The sequence below is a fragment of the Triturus cristatus genome, chromosome 4_1, assembly GCF_964204655.1.
Source record: "Triturus cristatus chromosome 4_1, aTriCri1.1, whole genome shotgun sequence".
Taxonomy (NCBI): domain Eukaryota; kingdom Metazoa; phylum Chordata; class Amphibia; order Caudata; family Salamandridae; genus Triturus; species Triturus cristatus.
The window spans coordinates 678,336,990-678,363,480 of NC_140585.1; the positions used below are offsets into that span (position 1 = coordinate 678,336,990).

At 49.7% G+C, this 26,491-nt stretch overlaps 1 protein-coding gene across 3 annotated transcripts in view; it reads left to right on the forward strand.

Annotated features, from left to right (window-relative positions):
* The window catches only part of ASZ1 (ankyrin repeat, SAM and basic leucine zipper domain containing 1), a 1,654,265-nt gene that overhangs the window by 956,148 nt on the left and 671,626 nt on the right, over positions 1-26,491 (forward strand). For all 3 annotated transcript variants that reach the window (XR_014981315.1, XM_085653129.1, XM_085653130.1), the window contains exon 6: positions 22,662-22,796. Coding sequence is in view for 2 of the 3 variants with exons in the window: in XM_085653129.1 (XP_085509255.1) it covers positions 22,662-22,796 (135 nt within the window). In the remaining variant the exon portion in view is untranslated. The remainder of the gene's footprint in view (positions 1-22,661; positions 22,797-26,491) is intronic.

Here is a 26,491-nt window from a genome sequence, read left to right on the forward strand (position 1 = left end):
CTGCTGCCACTAGAAGCCAAAAAGGTTGCGGTCCAAGGGCTAATCCAGTCTCGCCTTGACTCGAACAATGCCCTATACATGGGGGCACCTGAGTTTACACTTCGAAAACTGCAGGTTGTCCAGAACTGTGCAGCTCGTTCCTTGCTAGAAATCCCGCGCACTCAGTCTGCTAAACCTGCCCTAAAAATTCTCCACTGGCTGCCAGTGAGGCAGAGGATAGCCTTCAAACCACTGTGCCTGGCGCACCGCACTTTCTGGAACACAAGCCCAGCGATCAACAGAAATCTTGTTAACCCCTACCATCCCAACCGGAACCTACGATCAAAGGAGGCCTTCCTTGCCGTCATTCCCAGAGTAAAGCGAGCCAGAGCAGGGGGAAGAATGTTCTCGCTGAATACCGCCAGGCTCTGGAACGACCTTCCCCTCCCACTCCGGTCCAACTCAAATCTTCTATCATTCCGCAAAAACTTAAAAACATGGCTGTTTGACAAACCCACTGTACCATAGCACCTCCTCCGTCACTTCTGGTCAGCTTAGCGCTTGGACGCCCATGGGCAGCAATCGCGCTCTACAAATACCATTACAATTACAATTACACTCCACTAGGGAAATTGGAGCTTCCATGGCTTTTTTAGGAATCATTCCTATTGCTGATATTTGCAAAGAAGCACCATCGTCTACTCCACACACCTTCACAAAACATTGTGTGGATGTATTTGCACGACAACAAGCCAGTGTTGGTCAGGCAGTACTTAAGACTATATTCCAAACAACTGCAACCCCCACAAGTTAACTACTACCTAGGGAGAGGGACTGCTTTACAGTCTATGCAAAGCATGTGTATCTACAGCACACATGCCTCGAACGGATTATGTTACTTACCCTGTAAGCATCTGTTCTTGGCATGTAGTGCTCTAGATTCACATGCACTATCCCTCCTCCCCAAATTATTGTGTAGGTTGCAGCTCATACGAACGCATGGCCATCTGAATGCTTACATACACTGCATTCTTACATTCTCACCTACCCACGGCAAAACAATCTGAAGAGGGTGTCAATGACCATGCGCAGTATTCCCAAGAGGAGGAGTCACAGAACCTTGTGACTCGAAGAAAACTTCTGGGATCAAAAACATCTTGTAATCACCCGAGCCCAACACTAGATGGCTTACTTATGCAAAGCATGTGAATCTACAGCCCTACATGCCAAGAAAAGATGCTTACAGGGTAAGGAACATAATCCTTAACACCCTTAAATTCTTAAAAACAATTACACTCACTTGATGATGTCATCAGTGATGTCATTTTGAGATGTCATCAGTGATGCCTCATGACCATGTCATGAGTGATGTAATATGTGAGGTCATAAGCAATGCATTGCGGGGGCGTAAGGTATAGTTAGTCAGTTAGCTCAGGTAACTATAACTGCTAAAATCGGAGCCTAACTATAACGTCCCTGTAATCTTTGTTTTTTTTAGTTAATGTGTATGTATATATATATATATATATATATATATATATATATATATATATGTTTTTATTCAACACATTTGTTATATATATATTTATATTTATTTATTATCATGAATTGTAGGACATAATATTTAATTATATATGTGGATAACAAATTACAATATAACAACATGATAATGTTGATGTGTGACACTGTGCTATCAATGATGTATCATGGTAGGATATTATTGCATTCATGCAGTCATTATCAACAAAGAAAAATGTGCTGAACGAGTTAAAAATTGTTGAATACAATATAATAACGAAAATTAATAGTGAAAGTCAAACCGCAGTACAAACTGAGAATATTGTGTGTTAAAACAGACTAAATGAGAAAGAGGCAATGGAGTATGTCTTTTATGTTTATTTGCATCACATGACACGGGAGTATTCACAAAAACAAAAGTATAAAAATAGTAAGGGGACTGCGTTTCCGTATGTGAACAAGGACACTTTGATGTCCGAAACGCGTCGTAAAGCTGCAAAAATAAAGACCTGAACTTGCCACGATACATTGGAGTCTGTGACTCTCTCTTAACCGACTGGGAAGTGGGGAGAGCCTAATATATATATATATATATATATATATTCACTGATAAAACCATAGGTTTCAGGGGCGTTCTAGTTAGCTGGACTTTTCACTCGTACAAAACCATTGACATTCCCCCGTTTATAGTTAGTTCAGCTAACTATAACTCCCGCGTCCGCAATGCACTGCTGATGACGTCACATATTACATCACTCATGACATGGTCAGTGACATCACTCATGACATCACTGATGACATCTCAAATGACATCACTGATGACGTTACTGATGACATCATCCAGTGAATGTGTGTTTTTCTGAAAATTACATATGTTTTATATATGTATATCTCAAGGTCGATGGAAGAATAAATGGGATATAAGTGTCTAAATGGATGATTTGTTTTTGAAAAATTGATTGTATAACTGACTGATTAAGTGTATCTTAGTGAATACATGGCTTAGTGAGTAATGTTTAAATATGTAAATATCTGTATCAGTCTCTCACTTTGTGTATAAGTGGCTGCATGGGTTGGTGAGTAGCTACATGAGTGTCTATATAGGTTATTAGTTGTTTTTTTGAGTATCAGTATGAGTGTCTGTATGGTTCGGTGGGGGGTATTACGTAGTGCATAGGAGCATGAATGAGTGACTCTCTGTTTGTATGTGTTGAAGACAGCATGTGTGCAGGACTGTATGGGTGGATGAGTGTGTGCATGGGTGTGTTAGTGAGTGAATGACTGTCTCAATAGTGTCTTTATGAGTAACTACATATGTTTTAAACTAGTATATGTGACTATTGGTATATATAAGTGAGTATATGTGAGAGTGCGTGATTGGAAGAGTTCCTATATGAATAAGTATGTGTTTCTATAAGTGATTGTTTAAGAGAGTAAGTATGTGTAAGTTTCTGTAGAAGTAAGTGTGGTGGTGTGTGTATAACTGTATATGCAAATAAATGGATGTTTGATTCTTTATTAGCATGAGTGACTGTGTGAGAGTAACTCTATGGATGAGTGGCGTTGTGTAACAGGATGTATAGGTGTGTGAGTACATGTATGAGTGACTGTATAGGACTGTTGGTGAATGAGTGGATGTGTATGTGGATCTTAGAATTACTGAATAGGTTGTTGTAACTGGTATTGGCATGTCCATTGTTTTGAAAATTTTAGTTTCTATTTTTGAATGTGTATATCAAAGGTTATATTAGTGGGAGAGGAGGTCTGCCACTCTATCACAAGGATAATGTCATCAGTGATGTCATCAGTGATGCCATTTGAGATGTCATCAGTGATGTCACTGACCATGTCATGAGTGATGTAATATGTGACGTCATCAGCAGTGCATTGCGGGCGCGCGAGTTATAGTTAGCTGAACTAACTATAACGGGGGAATTTCAATGGTTTTGTACGAGTGAAAAGTCCAGCTAACTATATCGCCCCTGAAACCTATGGTTTTTTCAGTGAATTTTTAAAGTTTCTTAAATGCTAATTCCTAACTATAACATGCCTGAAACCTATGGTTTTTTCAGTGAATTTCAAAGGTTTTTTAAATGCTAATTTCTAACTATGCCTACAGAGATAGGACATGTGAAGAAAGAAGAAAAAAAGAAAAAAAAGAAATGCAGAAAGAAGCAACAGAAGTCCTCAAAGACGAAGAAAAGTGCAGGAAGAAGGATAACGTGCAGAAAAAACAAACCGAAGAGCAGAAAGAAGCCTTGTTGCAAAATCATCCTGTACCCTCAACTTTTTCAGACGGATACTGGGGCTAACTGAGTCTGACTAACCAGTCCTAGAGCCAGTGCTATGTTAAGAAAACACCTACATACACTAGGGAACACTATGCGTTGGGGTCCCCCTTTGATTAGCATGACCTCCTCTGTAAGCCCCTAGTATATAATAGGGCAGGGGATTAAAACTAACTCTTAAAACGCGCCACAGGGTGTGTTTGCACACGTCACCTCAGGCCCCGTCCCCTCCCTTCCCCATGTGTAAACACGCCCTGTAGCCGTTTTAAGTTGGGAGATTAAGTCCCCTTGAATCCTGAGGGTCCCTAGGTTCCAACTAGACCACTAGGTACCTCAAGTAAGCGTCACAGAGCTGCGTTGCAGAGAGATGTAAAAAGGGGCACAGCCTAGACCACCTCTCTTCAGCGCAGCAGCGCGGCGCTTACTGGAAGCACCTGGTGGGCTAGTTGGCCCCCAGGGTCCCTCAGGATTGAAGGGGAATTATTTCCCCAACTTAAAACGTGCCACAGGGCGTGTTTGCACACGTTAACTCGGGCCCCGTCCCCTCCCTTCACCACTGTGTAAACACGCCCTTTGGCCGTTTTTAGTTGGGAGATTAAGTTAATTTGAATCCTGAGGGTCCAACTAGCCCACTAGGTACCTCCAGTAAGCGCCACAGAGCTGCGTTGCAGAGAGGTGTAAAAAGTGGCACAGCCTGGACCACCTCTCTGCAACGCAGCTCAGTGACGCTTACTGGAAGCACCTGGTGGGCTAGTTAGCCCCCAGGGGCCCTCCGGATTGAAGGGGTATTATTTCCCCAACTTGAAACGCGCCATAGAGCGTGTTTGCACACGTCACCTCAAGCCCCGCACCCTCCCTTCCCCACTGTGTAAACACGCCCTGTGGCCATTTTAAGTTGGGTGATTCACTCCCCTTGAAACGTGAGGGTCCCTAGGGGCAAAATAGCCCACTAGGTACGTCCAGTAAGCGCCATTGCAGAGAGGTGTAAAAAGGGGCATGGCCTGCACCACCTCTCTGCAACGCAGAGCAGTGGCGCTAACTGGAAGCACCCGGTGGGCTAGTTGGCCCCCAGGGTCCCTCAGGATTGAAAGGGAATTATTTCCCCAACTTAAAACGCGCCATAGGGCGTGTTTTGCACACGTCACCTCAGGCCCCGTCCCCTCCCTTCACCACTGTGTAAACGCACCCTGTGGCCGTTCTAAGTTGAGAGATTAAGTCCCCTTGAATCCTAAGGGTCAAACTAGCCCACTAGGTACCTCCAGTAAGCGCCACAGAGCTGCGTTGCATAGAGGTGTAAAAAGGGGCGTGGCCTCAGAACACCAGTCTGCAATGCAGCTCCCTGGCGCATACTGGAGATACCTGTTGGGCTAGTTAGCCCTCAGGGACCTTCAGTATTGAAGGGGAATTAATTCCCCAACTTACAACTGGCCAGGGGGCGCGTTTGCAGAGTGCTGCAAGGAGGGGGCGTGGCCTCCGGCGCGATGCCGGCCTTTTATTTATTTTATTTTTTTAAGAAGGGCTGTGTGGCCCCCCTTCTTTTTCTATTTTATTGGCCCTGGGGACCCCATCCGCCAGGGCCTGCACCCTAATTTTTTTTGTTGAAAAAAATTAATTTGGAAGGGGGCCGCGTGGACCCCAACCCCCGAGTCATGGCCTTTTTTTTTTATTCTTCTTTAGGAGGGGGGCTGCGTTGCCCCCCTCCTCAGGCCACTTATGGCCCCAGGGACCCCATCCCCCTGGGCCGGCCTTTGTTTTTTATTGTTTTAAAAAAATATATATTTATAGAAACACCTAGGACATGCTGGACAAACCGTATATACCTATCTCCATGACGATTTGCTTGATATTCATTAAAAGGTGACTATGAATACAATGAATCCACGTGGAATGTATTTACACCGCTAGTGAAGCTCTGACGTGTCTGACGCCCTACCGTGCCTAATTCCGGCGCCCCCGCCGGTGGGTACTCTCCAAGTAGACACCCTTGTCGTTTATTTATACAAACATGGGTAGCTATTATCTGAAAGAAACACGTTAGTTAGATTCCTCACCTTAGAATATCCCCAGGCGTCAGACTGGATCCGGAAGATTTTTCGTCAGCAATACCCCTTGCGCGTCGCTAGGCGTCGTCTGCGGCTCCGCGTCCGTCGTCGGCGTCGTGCGCCGGGATGACGTCGTCGGAGTACTTAGACGCCGCCCTCGCGCGCTGACGTCAGTTCTTCTTTTTTCCGCGCCAGTAAGCGCAGATCCGGGAGAGCTACCCCTTTTAGTCTTTTTTGACTAAATCTTTTTGATCATTTTTGATCCTTGTCTGTCGACATCTGGTGCCGGTAGGATGCCTGGGTTCAAGGCTTGTGAGGATTGTCATCGACTGATGTCGGTGACCGATCACCACCGCCGGTGCCTCTACTGCTTAGGCCTCGACCACGACGCGGAGTCGTGCAACGACTGTCAGGCCTTGACTTCGAAGGCTAGGCGGGAGCGGTCCCGCAAGCTTCTCGAGCTTCGCCACTCGGCTCCGCGTCGTGCGCGATCCCGGTCCAGGAGGAGGTCCAAGGATCGCTCGCGGAGCCCTAGCCGACGCCACCATCGATCGTCGGGCTCCAAGTCGTCGGGTAAGTCCAAACACTCAAAGAAGTCCAAGAGGCGACATCGCTCTTCGGACTCCCCTCGCCGGTCGCGCGACTCGGCCGAGGGTCCAAGTGGTTCCACCCCCGCGGCTCCGGCGGAGCCGCAGGTGCCGCGTCCGCCCCCATACCTTCCGGTCCCTGGGGCTGACGCGGCGCCGGCGGAGATCAGTGCCTTCCTCTCGGCCATGAGGAGCCTGGCCCCGCCGTCGACGCCCGCTGGCGCGCCTTCGGGCCCCGCGGGCTCGACTGGGCGACCTCGCGTGCCGGCGGCTCCGGCCCCGGCGCCGTCGACGACTCCGGTCTCGACGCCGCAGGTCCCCGCGGGGCCCATGCCTGGGCCCCAGTCGACGCCGGTTGACCTTGTCACTCCTCCACCGGCGCCGACGCCTGAAGCACCGACGCCGTCACCGGCGCCGCCGACGCCGACGCCCCAGTTTAGCCCTCATCCGGACCCGACGCCGGCACGGCGTCCGCCGACGCCGCATCCGACGCCGCTAGAGACCTACCATCTCTACAGTCCGGTTCCGATCATTCCTCCTGTTTATCAGGAATCGGAAGAAGGGGGTGACTGGGAGGGGTTCGAGGACCCTCTGGCTGTTCAGTCACAGCTTTCTCAGGACTGGGCAGATGAACTGGGGGAGGCCAGCGGGCTGGACACCTCGCCAGACGCTGTATTCACTTCTCCTCCGACCGTGGCTTCGGAGGAGGGTGCAGCATTTTCTATGGTGCTGCGCAAGGCGGCTGAGGCCCTTGGGCTCGAGTTGCCTGCCGTGGCTGTGAGGACCAACATCCTCACTGAGGTGCTTCAAACCTCAGCAAGCTCCACTGAGCCTCTGCTGCCGTTTAACGAGGCCCTCACTGACGTTCTGCAGGGCACCTGGTCCAAGCCCTCCACAGTTCCCCCTGTGGATAGGAACGTTGCCAGGCGCCACCGCCCTGCTCCGGGCGACCCCAGCTTCCTGTCCCAACACCCCACCCCCGAGAGTCTGGTTATCCAGGCCTCTACTTCCCAATCCTCCTTCCCGACCGCTCCGCCGGACCGGGATTCCAAGAGACTCGAGCAGTTTGGCAAGAAACTGTTCTCGTCCCTTAGTTTGGGCCTGCGGTCTTTAAATACCGCCTGTCTCTTGGACCGTTATTCCCATTCCCTGTGGGATACGGTGGAGGACGTGCTGCCCCTGTGTCCGGAGGAGGTCCGGACGCGTCTTACCCAGGCTCTGGCCGATGGGAGGGATGCAGCACGGCACGCCATAAGATGTGGGCTTGACACCATGGACTCGCTAGGTCGGGCGATTTCCACCACGGTGGCGCTCCGCCGCCATGCCTGGATGCGGTCCACGTCATTTTCCGGGGATGTCCAGAACACCCTCATGGACATGCCCTTTGATGGCACTCGCCTGTTTGGTGAGAAGGCGGACAGTGCGCTGAACCGCTTTAAGGACTCCCGGGCTACGGCCAAGTCCTTGGGCCTCTCGGCTCCGCGGGCGCACACCTCCGCTTTTCGCCCCTTTCGTGGCCAAGGAAGGGGCGCCTCCTCACGTTCGCAAAGCCACCAGCCGCAGAACCAACCTGCGCGCGGTCGTGGACGTGGCTTCCGCCGTGGCGGAAATGGAGGCCGACGTGGTCAGCCCACATCCACCCCGGCAGCATCCGCCTCAAAGCCTTCCTAGTCCGAGCTTTCAGGCCCATACCACGCCAGTGGGCGGCAGAGTTCGCCATCACCTGCTCCACTGGCGGTCCATAACATCGGACAGGTGGGTGCTGCAAATCGTCCGAAGGGGCTACTCCCTCCCCTTCGAGACGACCCCTCCAGCCATGCCACCGCAGCACCACCGTATCTCGGGGGATCATTTGGATCTTCTCCGCGAGGAAGTTTCGGCTCTCTTGGCCAAGGGGGCCGTCGAGCGCGTTCCGAGTCCAGAAGTAGGTCGTGGTTGTTATTCCCACTACTTTCTGGTTCCCAAGAAGGGCAAGGGGGGCCTGCGCCCTATCTTGGACCTCCGGAACGTCAATGCCTTCCTCCGAAAGGAAAGGTTCAAGATGCTAACGTTGGCTCAGGTTTTAGCTGCCCTAGACCCTGGAGACTGGATGGTAGCGTTGGACTTGCAGGACGCATATTTCCATATCCCCGTCCTGCCGGCCCACCGGCGTTACCTGCGGTTCACGGTGGGCCAAGAGCACTTTCAGTTTACCGTGCTCCCCTTCGGCCTCACCAGTGCCCCTCGGGTGTTCACGAAAGTGATGGCGGTGGTCGCAGCTCATCTGCGCAGATCAGGGGTCCCAGTCTTCCCCTATCTCGACGACTGGTTGTTGAAGGCGGGCTCGCCCCAGGCAGTCGTCTCCCACCTCCAGACTACGGCGGATCTCCTGCATTTGCTGGGGTTTTCCATCAACGTGCCGAAGTCGCACTTGAGTCCCTCTCAGAAGCTCCTCTTCATCGGAGCGGTTCTCGATTCGGCGCAGTTCCGGGTCCATCCACCGGAACAGCGGGTCCGGGATATACAGGCCCTGATTCCCATCTTTCGGCCTCTATCCCGGGTTTCGGTCAGGTTAGTGTTGCGGCTTCTGGGGCTGATGGCCTCCTGCATCCTACTAGTGCATCACGCCAGGCGGCGCATGCGGGCTCTGCAGTGGGACCTGAAATTTCAGTGGGCCCAGCATCACGGCAACCTGTCCGACCATGTCTTGATCTCGGAGGGCACTGCACAGCAGTTGCAGTGGTGGCTCACGGACCGCGAGTGGGTCAAGGGCAAGAGCCTCTCCCTTCCCCAACCGGAGCATGTCGTAGTGACGGATGCGTCCCTCTTGGGATGGGGTGGCCATATGGGAGAGGCGGAGATCAGAGGCCTCTGGTCTCCGGCGGAGTCTCGTCTCCACATCAACCTGTTGGAGTTGAGAGCGATCCGGCTTGCACTGAAAGCCTTCCTTCCCTCTGTCAGGGGAAGTGTCGTGCAGGTGTTCACGGACAACACCACCGCCATGTGGTACTGCAACAAACAGGGCGGGGTGGGGTCGTGGACCCTTTGTCAGGAGGCTCTGCGCCTCTGGACATGGCTGGAACACCAGGGCGTCACCCTGGTGGTTCAACATCTGGCGGGCTCTCTGAACGCCAGAGCAGACGAACTCAGCCGCCGGTGCATGATGGATCACGAATGGCGTCTGAACTCCGAAGTGGTGCAAGGCCTCTTTCAGCAGTGGGGAGAGCCTTGGTTAGATCTATTCGCCACCGAAGAGAACGCGCAATGTCAGCAGTTCTGCGCGTTGGAATTTCCAAGGCGGCACTCGCTCGGCGACGCTTTTCGTCACGAGTGGAGTTGCGGTCTGTTGTACGCCTTTCCGCCTATACCACTTCTGCCCAGAGTGCTGAAGAAGATCAGGCACGACCGGGCCCAAGTCATCTTGGTGGCTCCGGATTGGGCACGAAGATACTGGTATCCCGAGCTACTCAGTCTGTTGACCGATCCCCCGATACGTCTGCCCCTTCGGGAGGATCTTCTGTCGCAGCAGCAGGGGACGGTCCTCCACCCGAACCTGTCCAGCCTCCACCTCCATGCGTGGAGATTGAGCGGCGGCAGTTGATGCCATTTGACTTGCCTCCTGAAGTCTGTGATATCATTCTGGCAGCCAGGCGTCCCTCCACAAAGTCGGTATACGCCTGCCGGTGGAACAAATTTGTGGCATGGTGCACAGCAAAGGCTGTGGATCCCCTTTCCGCCCCTCTTTCTGAGGTTCTCCTCTTCCTTCTTTCTCTGGCCCGGCAGGGCTCTGCCCTGGGCACCCTGAAAGGTTATCTTGCTGCCATCTCCGCCTTCTTGCGGCTTCCTGATCAGCCTTCTCTTTTCAAGTCCCCTGTGGTTACACGCTTTCTCAAAGGCATTACACACACGTTCCCTCCTGTCCCTTTTGTAATGCCTCAGTGGGACTTGAATCTGGTTTTGACATTCCTGATGTGCGCTCCCTTTGAGCCTCTTCACAATTGCCCTCTTCGTCTTCTCACTCTAAAGACTGCTTTTCTGGTAGCCATCACCTCGGCTAGACGGGTGAGTGAGCTCCAGGCTTTATCTTCAAAGCCTCCTTTTCTATCTGTTCATCCGGACAAGGTTGTCCTTCGGCCTCGTCCCTCCTTTCTTCCTAAAGTGGTGACTCCATTTCACCTTGGGCAGTCTGTCACCTTGCCCACCTTCTTTCCGCCTCCGCATCCTTCCAAAGAGGAAGAGAGGCTCCACCGTCTGGACCCAAAACGTGCGCTCTCCTTCTATCTGGACCGCACAAAACAGTTCCGGGTGGACGACCAGCTTTTTGTTGGGTACGTGGGCGCTAAGAAGGGGAAAGCTGTGCACAAACGAACCATCTCTCGGTGGGTCGTTTTGTGTATCAAAATCTGCTATTCCTTGGCTAAAAAGGACCCTCCTGTTGGGCTGCGCGCCCATTCTACTCGGGCCACAGCGGCTACTACTGCCTTGGGACGGGGAGTCCCTTTGCAGGACATCTGTCAGGCGGCGACGTGGGCTTCGCTACACACGTTTGCCAGGCATTATTGCCTTGACAGCCAAGTCCGGAGGGATGGCTTCTTTGGCCGTTCTGTCCTCCAGGACTTTCTGGTGTGATCTTGGTTCGCAGACCCACCACCGGGGATGGTATTGCTTGGGTATCTATTCTAAGGTGAGGAATCTAACTAACGTGTTTCTTTCAGATGAACAAGTTACTAACCTTCGGTAACGATGTATCTGTAAGAAACATTAGTTAGTTAGATTCCTCACCGACCCTCCCATCCTCCCCGTTCTGCGAACTGACATCTAGGGTTAAGGTTGTCCTTTCAGGCCCCTAGATTTTATTTTTGGCACCAGTGTCGGTCTTTGCATGGCTCTGCGTTCCTGGCGCGGAAGGCTATGTACAAGAACTGACGTCAGCGCGCGAGGGCGGCGTCTAAGTACTCCGACGACGTCATCCCGGCGCACGACGCCGACGACGGACGCGGAGCCGCAGACGACGCCTAGCGACGCGCAAGGGGTATTGCTGACGAAAAATCTTCCGGATCCAGTCTGACGCCTGGGGATATTCTAAGGTGAGGAATCTAACTAACTAATGTTTCTTACAGATACATCGTTACCGAAGGTTAGTAACTTGTTCGACGGGCACATTTAATACACACGCACACCAAGGCATTCAAAGGGGATTCGACAAAAATTCAACCAAACTATGCAAGAAACCCCCCTCACGGTTAATAAAACACACATCCACAGCCGGATGTGTAATACTTTTTATTTTTCTCTCTGGAAAGAAGACGGACCTCACTTGAGTCACAGCGTGCTCCTGGCTGAGCCCAATGCTGTGTTACACCCACCAGTGCCCGCCGAGTGCCACACACCTCTGTGTTGTATTCCACCAGCTAGTGCGTATGCTATGACACTCTTTAGCCCATGTGCACTGTAACACCACCCCGTGAATATGTCATGCCACACTTGCCTTCGCACGAGTTATATTGCCCCATCTCACGTGCCTTCTTCGATGCCTATGTTATAACAGCGCTATGCCATACATATTACAATCTGAGATCCATATCTTTGTCACAGTGCATATGCAACGTTACACTCCCCAGCACATAGTTTATATTACAACTTTAGAGACTAGTTAGGTTACACAACACTGCCCTGTGCATATTACACTCCAAGGCGCATATCGCATAGCACGCGCTAGTGCCTGTGCTATCTCCGCTCTCCAATGAATCTGTCATTGCGCACAATGTATTGTATATTATATTTCACGCCCCAGTTCATCTTATATCACACTTTTTGGTGCATAGTTTATACCATATACTATATCTAGTTTGCATTTTCAATCGTGCTCTCAGGACTATGTTCTATATAACACTGCGTCCACCTACCCTTTTCACAGGCATTACATTTTGCGATGGGGGGGTGGAGGGTCATGGGGTGTTTCTGCCAAGTTAGCCCGGAGTCACAGTCACAAACGTCCTCTTCTTCCTGAATAAAAATGAGTTTATGCTGCATACTTGTTCATATTTTAAGTAGTTCGCACAGACACACATTTTAAAAACAATAAAGTTCCTAATACCCACCTTCTCTGAACAGTTAGCTTGCTGCCCCATCCACCTCCTCCCTATCCTCTGTTGTCTGAATCCATGGACTAGTGGTATCACAAAATGGATGCTGCAGCCACAGACACGGGTCTGGCCTCCTGCTGCTGACCGAAACTCCGGCAGGGGAGGCCTGGACAATAGGTTTCCTGTCACAGGGAGGTGTAACCACCTCCCATACAGGCATATGTGTATTGGGGCTGTGTGGGAGCACTCTCTGAGTGCTTTGAAGTCCTTCACTGGGGGCACATTTGGTGTCCCTGTGCATAGTCCAGCTCAAATGGGTTCAGGGGCTTCCAGCCCCTGCCCTGGCACGAAACTGGATAAAGAAAATGGGTCTAGCCACCCCTCTTTCCAAATCCTCCCATAGGTGAGTCCCCAGAGCTAGTCCACCCTCTTCCTTAGGAATAAGTAAGGAACCTCTGTAACCAGAACTTTAGATATCCCTGGACGAAACTGTGAAGCTGAATCCTGGACTTGTGACGCTCTATTAAAGACTAGAGGACTGAAGAAATCTCCCTTGGGGTCAAGGAGTGACTCCCCTGCTCCTTAGGCACCAACGAAGCATTTTGCCGGTCTGCATTTCCGAAGCTCCCGCCGGAGTCCGAAGTATTTGCAGCCCAGGAAGAGGATTTCCAGACATCTCAGAGGCCGCCCTGAGTCCCCAGCAAAGCTGAGACACGCAGCCCTCGTGAGTAGCGTGGAACCGGAACTCCTGGTCACCGTGCACTTTTGCAAGTGCATTGACTTCTCGACCTCTCTTGAAGTTGTGGTTGGGGTTACTTGTAGGCCCCACCGCGAGCAGAAGATCCACCGAAGATTGTCGGCCTAGTCACCCCGAGTGATCCGTGGGCCGCCATTTTGTGTCTCCTCTCAAGGTCCCTTCGCGATCCCTGGTACGTCAACTGGTGGGTCCCTGAGGGGGTAACTTTGATTTTCTTTGGGCTTCCCTGGTTGCTCCAGACGTGCCCTGACTCCCAACCAAGTCCCCCAGACCTTGCTGGTCTGCACCGAAGCATCTTTCTCCTTTCTGCGTGGGTTGCTGTTGCCAAGGCTTGTTTTGTCCAATCCGGGCACCGATGCTGCAGCACTCGACATCCTTCGTGGGGCAGCTCAAATCCAGCTCCTGGTCGTCCTCGACGCCTCCTGGTCCTCGTGGCTGAAGAGTCCAGCTTCACCTCCTTCACTTGAAATCACCCGACATCGGTGGGCATCCGCCTATTGCCTCCCTGATCACTGGCTAGTGACCCAGACACTGTCCCCTCTGCTTTCAGGTTCTTCTCGACTTCGATCCAGGCTTGGATCTTTTCGGACCCTTCGCATCTTCCAGACAGCAGCCCTTCTTCGCCAGCTCCCATTGAAATCGACGACGCGACCCAAAACCATTTGACACCTATGCACCCGGCTTCCCTGGGTGAGGTAACACGAGTACTCCGGTGCTCCCGTGGGTGTTGACCCTAGAACTTCCTAAGTCCCAAAGGGTTTGGTCCTGACTCAATTCTAAGTGTCCCTAACCTTTAAAAATCTAACCACGACTTTCACCATAGAAGCTAAGGGGAGCACGCGGGTTTGTTCTCACACTGCACACGGCCCCCGTGGGTCCCCTGTGTCTACCTTGGGTTGTTCCTTGGGGTCCCAGCGATTCTACAGGCTCTAGGCCTTGTGTCTAGTTAAGTCGTGGTTCTTATACCACTATTTTAGTATATGGTTTGGCTCGCCCCTAGGGCCTGACGTGTATTTGTGCTGTTTTACTGTCATATTTAAAATGTAACTTATGTGTTTTGACCTCTAGTCTCATAAAGAGACTACGAAGGTGTGTTTAGTAATAAATACATATATTTTACATATATACCTGGTGTGGTTGTCTTTCATTTAGGTACTCAAGAGATTATAGACTGGTAAAACAAGCTGCTTTACATTCCTTTAAGACCTAACCTGAAGGCTGCTCTCCATAGCTACCACTAGGATAGCTTTCAATAAAGGTTGTCTTTAACCTATAACCAATAAGGGGTTGTTTGGACTGGTACAGGGTGCCCACTATAACTAGTGGACAGCATATACCAGGCCAACTTCTCACAAGGGTGCTGGGAGAGCAAGCAGTTGGCGCGGGCACCTAAAACAGGCTGCACAGGGGGACTTGGAGGCAGGTCCAAGGGCACTCAAACGAGTGTAGAGGTCGCACGGGCATGGGGACCACAGGAGCACAAATGTTTTGGAGATTCCCCGGCCGGTGGGGCTGGGTGAAGATCAAACAGGTGATCCAAGCTTTGGTGCGCAAGTGCACCTCGCTGTCAGGTGCAAACACCCATGAGGGGCTGGTGCAGGATGACTGCTGAGCCACCTTGTGAGTGGGTCTCAGGGCTGCTGATGGCCCTGGACGGGTGCTTGGTCGTCAGACAATTGGAGTCTGTCTTGGACTCCTGTAGTCTGTCTTGGGTTGCAGGGCTTCCGGTACCCCGGGGTTGGGGCTACTTGGCTCTGGGTGATCTGGTGCCTCCAAAATTCGTGAGGGGGCAGCGTTGATCCTTTAGAGCTGCTGTACCTTTTCCAGGGCAGTTGCTGCAGGCAGGGCTACGTGCCAAAAAATCCTGTCCAGGCTCTCTGTTCTCAAGGACAGCTTCTCTTCTTCGTCCTTGGTCTTTGAGTCTGTCGATTCTGAAATTCAAGACTTAGGGGTGCCGCCTAAATACTAATTTTAGTGGTGTTAAACGGAGTGCCAAGTAGTAGCCAATGGGCTACCTACCTTTAGGATGACTACTCCCTCTAAATGCTCACCTCATGTGTGGGGTGATCATGACCCTGACATATTATTTTCCCCATCTTCGAGATGGTGGGAAGTAAGCTGGGGGGTCCACATCGCCTGTTCCGCCTTGGGGGTAGTGCAGGTTGATTGGGGGCCCTCCTCTTCATCTAACTATTTTTCCTGCACATCTTCTCGACTAAAGTGGGGTAAGGACAGGGGGGTTTGCCATCTGATGCCAACTAGGAGAGGCTTGGGTTGGAGTTCAAAGGCGGCATCGCCTTTGAAGCTTTCCGCCATGGAAAGCTGTTCTTGCATGGAGGAGGTGTGAACCACCTCCGTCCAGGGCAGGCATTGTTTCTGGCCCCTCAGAGTGAAGGCTCTGACCCCATGGGTCCAGAAACATGTCTAGTAGTGGCAGGCTGGCAGAGACCAGTCAGGAACACACTAGAAGTCAGTAGGGGACCCTTCTAAAGGGTCCTCTGGGTGCAATTAAAAATAAATCTGACACTGGAATCAGTGCAGGTTTATTAATACAAGATGTTAGGTACCAAACATCCCATAATACAGTGAAGCCATCATGGACCTGGGAAATTTAGAGTGATGAATGTCCAGCCCATGTACTCTCTATGGCTTCCCTGTTCACTTACAAAATCCAAGACACGACATGGCTATTGCAGGGGCATATCTGGTCATGTGAATAGATCCTCACAGGGGATATAGTGAACCCTGGCTTAAGGCTAAGGTCCTCGACATCCCTCGCAACAGCCACATCACACCCCACCTGAGAGACCTGCACTGGCTTCCCGTCAACAAGAGAATCACCTTCAAGCTCCTCACCCACGCTCACAAGGCACTCCACAACACCAGACCGGCATATCTCAACAGGCGACTCACCTTCTACACCCAGAACCGCCAGCTGCGCTCCGCTGATCTCGCCCTCGCCACCGTCCCCCGCATCCGAAGAGCGACCACCGGTGGCAGATCGTTCTCCCACCTCAACGGCAAGACCTGGAACACCCTCCCCATCCTCCTACGGCAGACCCAGGACCTACTAAACATCAGGAGGCTACTCAAGACCTGGCTATTCAAGCAGTAGCAGTAGCAGCACCCCCCCTCCCCCTCGCCCCCCAGCGCCTTGAAACCCTCACGAGGGAGTAGTGCGCTTAACAAATATTCTGATTAATTGATTGATTGACAGGGGATATAGTACACCCTGCCTTAGGGCTAAGGCCAGCTAGAGGGGTGTCTTACCTATATCCCATGCAGTGTTTGTGAGCATCGTACCCAAGGATGTGTGCCATATCGACTCTTCGGTTTTGTCTGCACCAATGCATGCAGTCTGCAATGGCAGCATGCATGGCTTTGGCAAGGGTACCCTAGGGTGGCACAATTAGTGCTGCTAGCCTTTTGGTCCCTCTTCAGTGCCAATACCCTAAGTTCCTGGGATACGATTTACTAGGGACTTGTAAGGGGTACTGAAGTTGTGCCAATTATGGTACATTTTTAGGGAAAGAACACTGGTCCTGGGAGCCTGATCAGCAGAGATACGGTACTCTTCAGTCAAAGTTGCATCTAAAGCCAGGTAAAAAGGTGGGTGGGGGGTTACTGCAACAAAAACCCAGTTTCCTACAGTTGTTCTCCCCAGACCATCACTGGAAGAGACTACCTCCTTTGCCATAGTAATGAGATGGGCAGCAGAGGTATTGGGTTTACAACTGCTAAATATGGAAATCTGATACAGACTTTTAGCCAAAGATTGCTCAGCTTTGAATTTCCCAAGGCGTCAGGCTAGATCAGGAAGATTTTTCGTGAACATTATGACTGAACACCAGTAGGTGGCATTGATCGGCTCAGCGTGCGTCATCTGTACCGCAAGTGACGTCGCGGTACCTCTATAGGCGCCACCTGGGCACGCTAACATCCGTTCTTTTCTTTCCGTGCCAGCCAGCACTGATCCGATAAGCGCTACTTCATAGCCACTATTTGACTGAATTTTCTTTTTTACATTTTGTTGAGAGTTTTGAGGTTTTCCTACTGGTGTGTCAGGTAATGTCATCTCAGAAGCCCGGTTTTAAGCCCTGCAGAGCCTGTCACTGGCTGATGTCAGTCTGAGGTGTCTGGAGCGCAACCACGACCTGAAGTCCTGCTCTGATTGCCAAACCATGAACCTGAAGGCTTGTAGGGAGCGGTCCCTAAAGCTTACGGTGGCCGGGCATGCAATGCCGCAAAAATCGCGGTCGTGGTCGAGAGGAACGGACCAGTCTTCGCCCCACTCCCAAGTCCTCTGGGGCATTCGGGTAAGTCAAGGCACAAGAAAAAGAGCAAGAAGTCGAAGCACTCTTTGACTTCTTCTCACCTGATGGCTGATGCGATGATGAAGCATCGGCATTTGGGGGCTGGTTGCTATGAGCCTGCGTTTGAACCATCTCCATGCCTTCCAGACTTTCTGGGAGCACGAGCGACCCATGCCCATCTCAAAGAATTCTATGAGGCCATGTTCCTCATCTTTGGGTGGCCTGACCCCTTCGACATGCCTTTGGGTCCCGTGGGGTCAGACGGGGCCCCATCTGGTTCTGCGCTGGCGGCTCTGACTCCAGTTGGTCCCCATGGATCCGTTACTGGATCCGGACCGGCACCGTTCTTACTGACTCGACCTTCCACGGCGCTGGCCTGATGCCAACATGACCGGCAGCGCCATCCCCATTGTGATCCTCGACAAGGAGCTGGATGAGCGTCACCAGACGCCGACTCTGACGCTGGCAGGAACTTTGCTTCCTAGATCGGAGCCTGAGCCCTCTTCTCTAGGGTTAGGCCTCAGGGAGGAATGGGAGGTGTCGCTGGACCCTGCAGAATACAAGTCCTACGAAGAAGCAGCTATGGACTGCTGTGAGGAACTGGGTTAAGGCAGTCGACTGGATACGTCTCCAGATACTGGTATTCTTTCTCCCCCAACCGTGGCTTTGGAGGATGGAGCTTCATATGCAATGGTAGTACAGAGGACGGCTGAGGTCCTTGACCTTTAGTTGCACTTGGTGGCAATCGAGAGTAATATCTTGATGAAGGTACTGCAACTGGGAGTCTCCACATTGGAACAGCCACTCCCCTTAAATGCGCCCCTCATTGATGTCCTTTTGGGGCCTTGGTCTAAACCCAATACAGGGGCTCCTGTGAATTGGACGATTGCCCGCTACCTCAGCCCCTCCCCAGGGTACCCAGATTTGGTGGTTGAATCCTCTACTTCCAAATGCACATTTCCTACCGCTCCTTAGGGCAGGGATTCTAAGAGGCTGGATTCTTTAGGAAATGTTCATCTGCCAGCCTAGCACTTTATTGCGGTCTGTAAACACTGCATGCCTTTTGTGCCATTATTCCCACACTCTGTGGGACAAGATTGCACAAGTACTACCACATGTCCTGGAGGATAAGCAGGCCATTCTCTCTCAGGCTGTTGCCGACGAGAGAGATGCAGCAAATTTCACAATAGGATGTGGACTCAACAAGACCGACTAACTGGGCAGAGCGATAATCCTGGTTTAGGACGACTAGCTTTTCAGGGATGTCCAAGATTCTGCTCTTGCGCGCATCAGGGAGTCTCTGGTTACGGCCAAGTCCTTGGGCCCCTCTGCTGCCCCACATCATTCCCAATCTGGCTTTCGCTTCTTTTGTGGCTACAGAAGGGTCTTCCAACGTGCCAATTTCCTTACAGCCACCGATCTGCGCTTGTTCCTCAGCCTCTGCGTGGATGAGGTCGCTGTATCCACAGTCCTTGTGGGTCAGGTACCCAGTGGTTTGGTCAATCTAGCACCTCCTCCGGCAGCTGCAGCCTCCAAACCCTCCTAATCTACCCCTTTACCACCATGGGCATCCAATTGGTGGCAGGGTTCGCTATCAGCAGCCCAACTGGCAGTCCAGTGGGTTTTGCAAATCGTCCGAAGTGGCTTCTTTCTCCCCTTCAAGACTACCCCTCCTTCCATTCCATCATCTTATGACTGGATGATGGAGGATCATTTATCACCTCTCCGCGAGGAAGTCATGACTCTTGGCCAGGGGAGCTATAGAGAGGGTTCCGGGTCCAGATGTAGACTGGTTGCTATTTATGCTTCTTTCTGGTTCCCAAGAAGAACAAAGGCCTTCATCCTAATCTAGATCTCCCAGCCCTCAATTTCTTCCTCAAGAAGGAGAAATTCAAAATTGTTACATTGGCTCAGGTTTAGTCTGCCCTGGACCCAGGAGACTGACTGGTAGCATTGTATGTCTATTTTTACATTCCCATCCTGCCTGCCTATTGGCGCTGTCTGCCGTTTATGATAGGACATGACTGGCATTGAAAGCGTTTGTGCCCTCCATCAAGGGAAGGCTAGTTTGCAGGTGTTCCCGGACAACACCACCGCCATGTGGTACCGCAACAAATAGGGCTGGGTGGGGTCATGGACCCTTTGTCAAGGGGCCATGCACCTCTGGACGTAGCTTGAACAGCAGGGCATATCCCTGGTGGTTCAACTCCTGGCAGGCTCTCTGAACGCCAGGGCAGACTAACTCAGCCGCCGATGCCTAGAGGATCATGAACGGCATCTCCAGCCAGAGGTGGCTCAAGGTCTTTTTCAGCAGTGGAGAGAGCCTTAGTTAGATCTGTTTGCCTCTGCGGAGAACGCTATATCAGCAGTTTTGCGTGCTGGATTTTCCAAGGCAGCTCTCACTCGGATACGCTTTTTATCTTGAGTCTAGCTCAGGCCTCCTACATGCCTTTCCACCCATACCACATATGCCCAGAATTCTTAAGAAGATGAGGAATGACTGATCCAAAGTCATCCTTGTGGCTCTGGACTGGGCACTGTGGTATCCTGTGCTACTGAGCATGGCTATCGATCCTCCGATCAGGGTGCCCCTCTGGGAAATTGAGCGGCGGCAGTTGACAGCTTTTGACCTTCCTCTTGTCTGTCATTTCATTCTGGCAACCAGGTGTCCCTCCACCAAGATGTAATACGCCTGCTGTTGGAAAATAATTGTGACAGTGTGTGCAGAAATGCAAAAAGAACTATTGATGGACAGAATGCAGAACAAGGTCATACATTCACCCCAGTACAGAGAGCTGGGCCTAAATCCATCATTTTTTTGCTCACCATGCCATTCCAGTTTGGACCCAGCCATATGCAAATCAGTCTTGACCCTGTGCCCAATGGGAACAGTCCAGCCCGAACTGCCAGGCCAGGGCCACTCTATCCAATTACCCTCTATATCACTGCTCTCCCATCTCTCCGTTCTTTGTAATGGTGTCTTTTCCAATTTAAAAAGGCTCTAACTTAGGAATCTGTACACGGGTACCTCTGATTATTGTTGGGCTCCACTTCTAAGGGCATGGTCAGTCGAGAAAAAACTGACATTGACGGACAAGAGTGGTGCTTACGTGCAGGGTTATGCTCTCTTCTGGGGTTGAATGAAGTCCACTCGGAACTGCATGGTGCCACCTACTGGCTCGCAGGATCACTGCTGTTAAAATCTTCAGAATCCACTCTGCAAGATATTCTGAAAGTGAGGAATCTGCTGTTAGATAGAATATCCACCAGAAAGGGGAGAGGAGTTGGCCTAATGGCTAGGGCGCTTGACCTCGGACCTGGGGAACTGGGTTCGAGTCTCGGAAATGAAGCTGAGCATCCTGTGATTCTGGACAGATGACTTAATCTCCCCGTGCCTAACAAATAATGAATGTGTGTCCTTATGTAACGTAATTGGTGCTATGTAAAGCGCTCTGATACCTGATTGGATTCGGGTCTAGTTCGCGCTATATAAAACTCTGGAAAAAAAAAAGAATTATTATGAAGTCTTGTTTCTGCCGACCAGTGTCATTCTTCTTGGGAATCAAAGACATGTGATTTCTAAGTGAAGTGGCCTCGCTTCACAGAGTAGAGATGCACATATTCCACTATTAAGGCCCAACATTTCCTCTAAATATCCTCAATGGATTTGTGATATTTATGAACCAGGCTGGTTTAGTCCAGAACTAGCTTTGAGGCACTGGATTTAATATACATCAAGAGGAACGCTAACACTCCCTTCCCCTGATGAGGAGCAGAGGTCAAAGTGGCAGGGTGCGTTCAGCCACGTAAGACAAAGAAACACTGCAAGGGTAAGTAGACTAGTATTTCTTCTCTACCTCCATGTCTCCATCCTCATAGACACAAAGACGACCTTCAGTTTGAAGGCATGTGATAGTGGGCATTGCCTTCAGTCACCCCATCATTGTAGAGAGCACACAAGGCAAGTGCCACATCCAGATAACAAAAGGGGGCAGAGGGCAGCATGTACTCACCTCAGTCTCCACAGGTGGTTCAGTTGGCAACTGGCAGCCCATGTAACCGCTCCTAGTTCTAGGTTTACCTGTGATAAAATCCCTGTTACCACAGGGCCTCCACAATGGGTTTGCCCACTGCCTGAGGACTTTCACTATGGGTTTCTGTGACGACGCTGTGGCAGCCTCCTCACGCCCAACTCAGCACTACCTCATCTCCATGCATGTTGGGGGGAATTCACCAGCTCTGCCAGGACCTCAAGAGCCTCTCAATCTGGATGCCCTGTTGACCCGCCAGGGCCCCATACCAGGCCAACAGCTGTCACCCTATTCTGTCCAGACTAGGATGACAGCATGCGGCCAGGCCCATGGATCCACCCTTGGTCCTGTGCTCCTCTTTCTTTGCCACTATGAGCCCTGCCTCATAATGCCTTTTATCACTCTCCGCAACCCTCTTTCTCTCTGACAGAGGAGACCTCCAGACTGCTTTCTCCAGCAGGAAAAATGAGGGTGCTCCTCTCCCTCCCCCCCTCCCCCCCTAGCCCCCTTTCCCAAGAGGTAATGTCAGCAGTCTGCACCTGCATCTGGGACTCCTGCACTACTGTTGCTGGTAAACCATCTGGTCAGGATGGAAAGAGCTGTGCTGCAGCGGAATCATGTAAGATATACAGTGGCTCCAATATGGGATCCTCAGCAGGGCATATCAGCCATTTTGAGTGACCAGGCCACACCCCTGAAAACAAGAAGATTTGATCCCACAATCCACAGAAAATTCCTATAACTTATTACTTGGACAGTATGCCATTAGCAAGAGCATTGATGTGAGCGCAAGTGTGCTACTGTGTACATTTTATACATTGTATATCCTTTGATTGTGTGAGACTAGATAATTTTCATTAAAACTGAATTTAGCATGATTTAAAATGGATGGTCAGAGTGAGATATTAAAAATTGAATCATTCTCAAAGGCATCAATCCTGGGCTGATACAGTGTGACATTTTTTTTTAACATTGGGTTGTTCAAAATAATGTTTGTAATTGTTACCAGAGGTGTATGGGAGAATATATGTGATGGGCTACCTGGATGTATTTGCCAAGCAACTCTGTGTTGTTTTTTTAGGCGTTAACTTGGGCTGCACGCCAAGGACATAAAAGTGCAGTCTTGAAGCTTCTTGAACTTGGAGCTGATAAAAGTTTGCAAACCATAGACGGAAAGACCCCCGGAGAAGTAGCAAATAAGCACAAGCATTCAGAGGTGAGTTTTTGCATTGTAGAAATGCACTTTTTTGCTGCACTTTAAATACTAGCTTTTTGTAGTCTTCCGCTGATTTTCATCATGACATAAAAATGTTTTTGCAGGATCACATTTTCTTTAACCTTCATTTTGTAAATTGAGCATTCGCTCAATCAGTAGCATCTGAGTGTTCCAAAAAAGATAATAAAGCGCTGAAATGTAGGATGCTAGATTTTATTTCCGTTCCTATAGCTGCCTAACTTGCACAAAGCAACCAAATCCTTAAAAGTTCATAAGAGCAACATAGTTGTTTTATAGTCTTGTGCATCATTATTTCCAATTATTATAAGTAGCAGCAGATTCCTTAATTTCCTGTACCAATTACAACAAAAGTAAAGTGTATTATCTTAACTTTGGCTTACTTCACCTGGGCATGTTAGACACATTATCATCCTTTTTTTCTGTACGGCATCCAATAGTTGGATAACAAAGATAACGGGTTTAACTTAAGCTTAATGATTAAGTACCTATGAGTTGCATTCTGACCAAGAGAAAGATATTGTTTCATATGATCTGACACTGAGAATGGGAGATATTGTTCAACCGGCACTACGCCCAACGGAGTACATTAGGTACCAACCGCCATGCTGGCTTTGTTACTGTTCTGGTCTTTCCATACATCATCCATGCAAGTCAAATGTTTCTTTCCAGGATTTCAGGAATGAATACTGTTGCAGATGCCTCAAGAATATGTCCTTTTCACACTTGCATGACATCTGCTTGTGGTATCTTGCCTCTGATCATGACGCCACTACCAGCGAATTCTGCTTATTGAAGCACCTGAATGCCATTGGACAGTGGTAAGAAAAAACATTTATGGTCAAGACCCACAGGGGTATGCCCAAGTCCTCCCCTTCAGGTAAGTCTTCCAGGGAATGATCCCCGAGTTGGTCTTCCCAAAAACAATCCATAGAAAGAAGTCCTAATCTTCCTTGAGCAAAAAGTTCTGCTCCTTGGACCATTTGAAAGCCCAATGCCTTTCCCTATTGAAAAAGATGAAATCAGAATTTCCTAATCCATCAGCTGACTCCATGCAGGCGAAATCCTTCTAGCGGGCTAGGCTGGACTTTTTCAGGACTGCTCTAGGGCTCCCTGGGCGCCACTCTAGGATGTGCCTATTTAAGCAGGCTTTGTGATTCCAGAGGCTCTTTCCCAACCTCACCTTGACACCCTGCTTCAACATGCTCCGGCCTCAGCGCCATGTAAGAAGTCAGTTCCAAACAAGCATGTAAGCATGACAAAGAGGTTGACTCAAAGGATCAGTTGGCTGACATCCAGTGTAGGCTGCAGGGCCACTAAAAGCTGCAAGAAACCCTTTCTTGAAGTGTCCAGCTGACCAATGCCATCTGGCCTGACCTTGTCCCTGCTGATGGCCTCTGCTGGAGTTAGTCTTGACCCACAAACTCTGTTATGAAGACCTGAAACCCTTGGCTGTGTCTGTCTTCTCCTAAGATCCCTCCAAAACTGGGACTTAAAAAAGTGTTGAACTTAAAGACCTCCGGAGGACAGGGACAAACCTGGCAACCCGATCCTGCCAAGGTTCATTGCCGCTGGGCTGAAGAAACAGGTTTCACCACTCGGAGCTTCTCCGCAGAGCCAATCTGATTCAACAGGACCTTACAGAGAATCCCTCTTTGGAAACATACTGCATCCTTGCCCACTGAAAGATTCTGAGCCCCAAAAAGGAGCCTTGTAAAAATCTGGACCAGGAGAATATGCCAAAAGTACCAGGACGGTGAGAGAACTTCCCTCCCCTGGGAATGAGTAAATTCCCTCTCATTGCTTTTGCTGCCAAAACCAACAGCTTCATTGGGACCTCATTCAATGCCTAGCCTTTGTCATTGGGCCCTCCTAGGATGTTATTTTATGTCATTTTACATAATACATGATTTCTAAAGCACAACATTTACCCAGGGGTATCTTGGCTCTAATGAGATCATAGAAGGAGCAAGTGAGTGAAAAGGTTTTTCCTGAAGTCTAGTTAGCCGAATGTTTGCTTTAAGAGCCAGGTCTTCAACGCTTTTCTAAAGGGGGCACATTTGTAATAGTTTGACTGCCTACAGGAAGTATGTTCCACTCCTTGGGAGTGAGTACTAAGAATCTTTGTCCACATGCCCTGGCTTTCTTGAATCTAGGCACCACCAGAACTTTGGCTAATGCTGAATGAAGAGTCCTTTTATAGGATTATGTTGACAATCTATCTTTCAAAAACTTTGGAGCCACTCCCATTAAGGACTTTAAGACCAAGCCGCAGACTTTAAATGTAACCCATTGCTTGATTGGCAGCCATTGTAGATCCTTAAGATACGGGCTATGTGTCGTACGGGGTGATCTAAAGACCAATCTGACTGCGACATTCCGAATCATTTGTATTCGCTTTAGTCTTTAGTTCACTATCAGGTAGGCCAAGATATCTTCTATTTGCATAGTCTAATCTGGCACCAGTAACAGCTGCCATGAGAGACTTCTTAGCTTCCAGAGTCAGATACGTTTGATTCTGATTGTCAATAGGAACACACATTTAGAGGTCACTGTGCAGATATGTGGCCTAAGTGACAAATCTTGGTCAATACTGATCCCAAGACACTCTGCCACAGGTTTCGGACTGGGAGCGTTCCCATGTCCGGTGGCCAGAAAGAGTTAGTCCACAGTGTCCAGATTTTTGTTTAGCAGCACAATCTGTCTTTTCCGCAATTCATTAAAGGTGATTTTGTTTCATCTATCTACAGATAAAACACATCATACTCCTAAACTGAACTTGAAGTTATTCTGAAGTAAGCCGGAGTAGGATCTGGAAGTCGTCGGCATAGTTAAATCCTACTCCCTCTTTTCACTAGGTCCTTTGTAAGGGGCTGGATATATATATATATATGTATATATATATATCTATATCAAAAAGATGGGGACATAATGCGGACCCTTGTGGAGCCCCAAGATCAATCATAAAATCTGGTGCTTTACAAGGTTTCACTTGGACTGCCTGGTTCCTGTTTTCAAAAAAGAGATAAGTCAACTGCAGGCTTTTCCTCAAAATCCTGCCATCCATAGTCCATTCAGCTGAATCTTGTGGTCAAACATATCGAATACTCCAGACTGCTCCAATAATATCAAGCCAGTGACATGCCCCTCATCCAAGTCCCCTCTCAAATCCTCTATAACTGACTTAATCACTGCTTCTGTGCTAATTTGTGGGCAAATCCCAGCTTCAAATGGCACAAGATAGTTGGAACTAGATAGAAAGGAGCTCATCTCTTTTGCTATATGGGCTTCCAAGAGTTCTGCACAGTTGGGAACCATAAAATAGGACATCATTTTTTTAAAGATTATCGGATCTTCTTCAGTAGTGGTATAACTATTGCTTTTTTAAATATAGTCTGGGACTTATCCAGATTTTAAGGAAGAGATCAAAAGACCAGTGAGAGGGTGTGCAATAGAAGGAGCCATCTACTGAAATAGTTTAGGGGGACATGGATTGCTTGGTGAGCTAGATTTAGTTTTTTAGTAAGTATGTGATGCTCGTCCTTGCATCCTTGTTTAATAAACTCATCTAACTTATGGCTATTTTCCTCCCTCTCTAGCCAGTTGCAGTCTACTGCAGGGCTATTTGCTCTTGCCGTTTTGATAAGCCTAATTTTATCTCTGAAAAATGTGTTCAG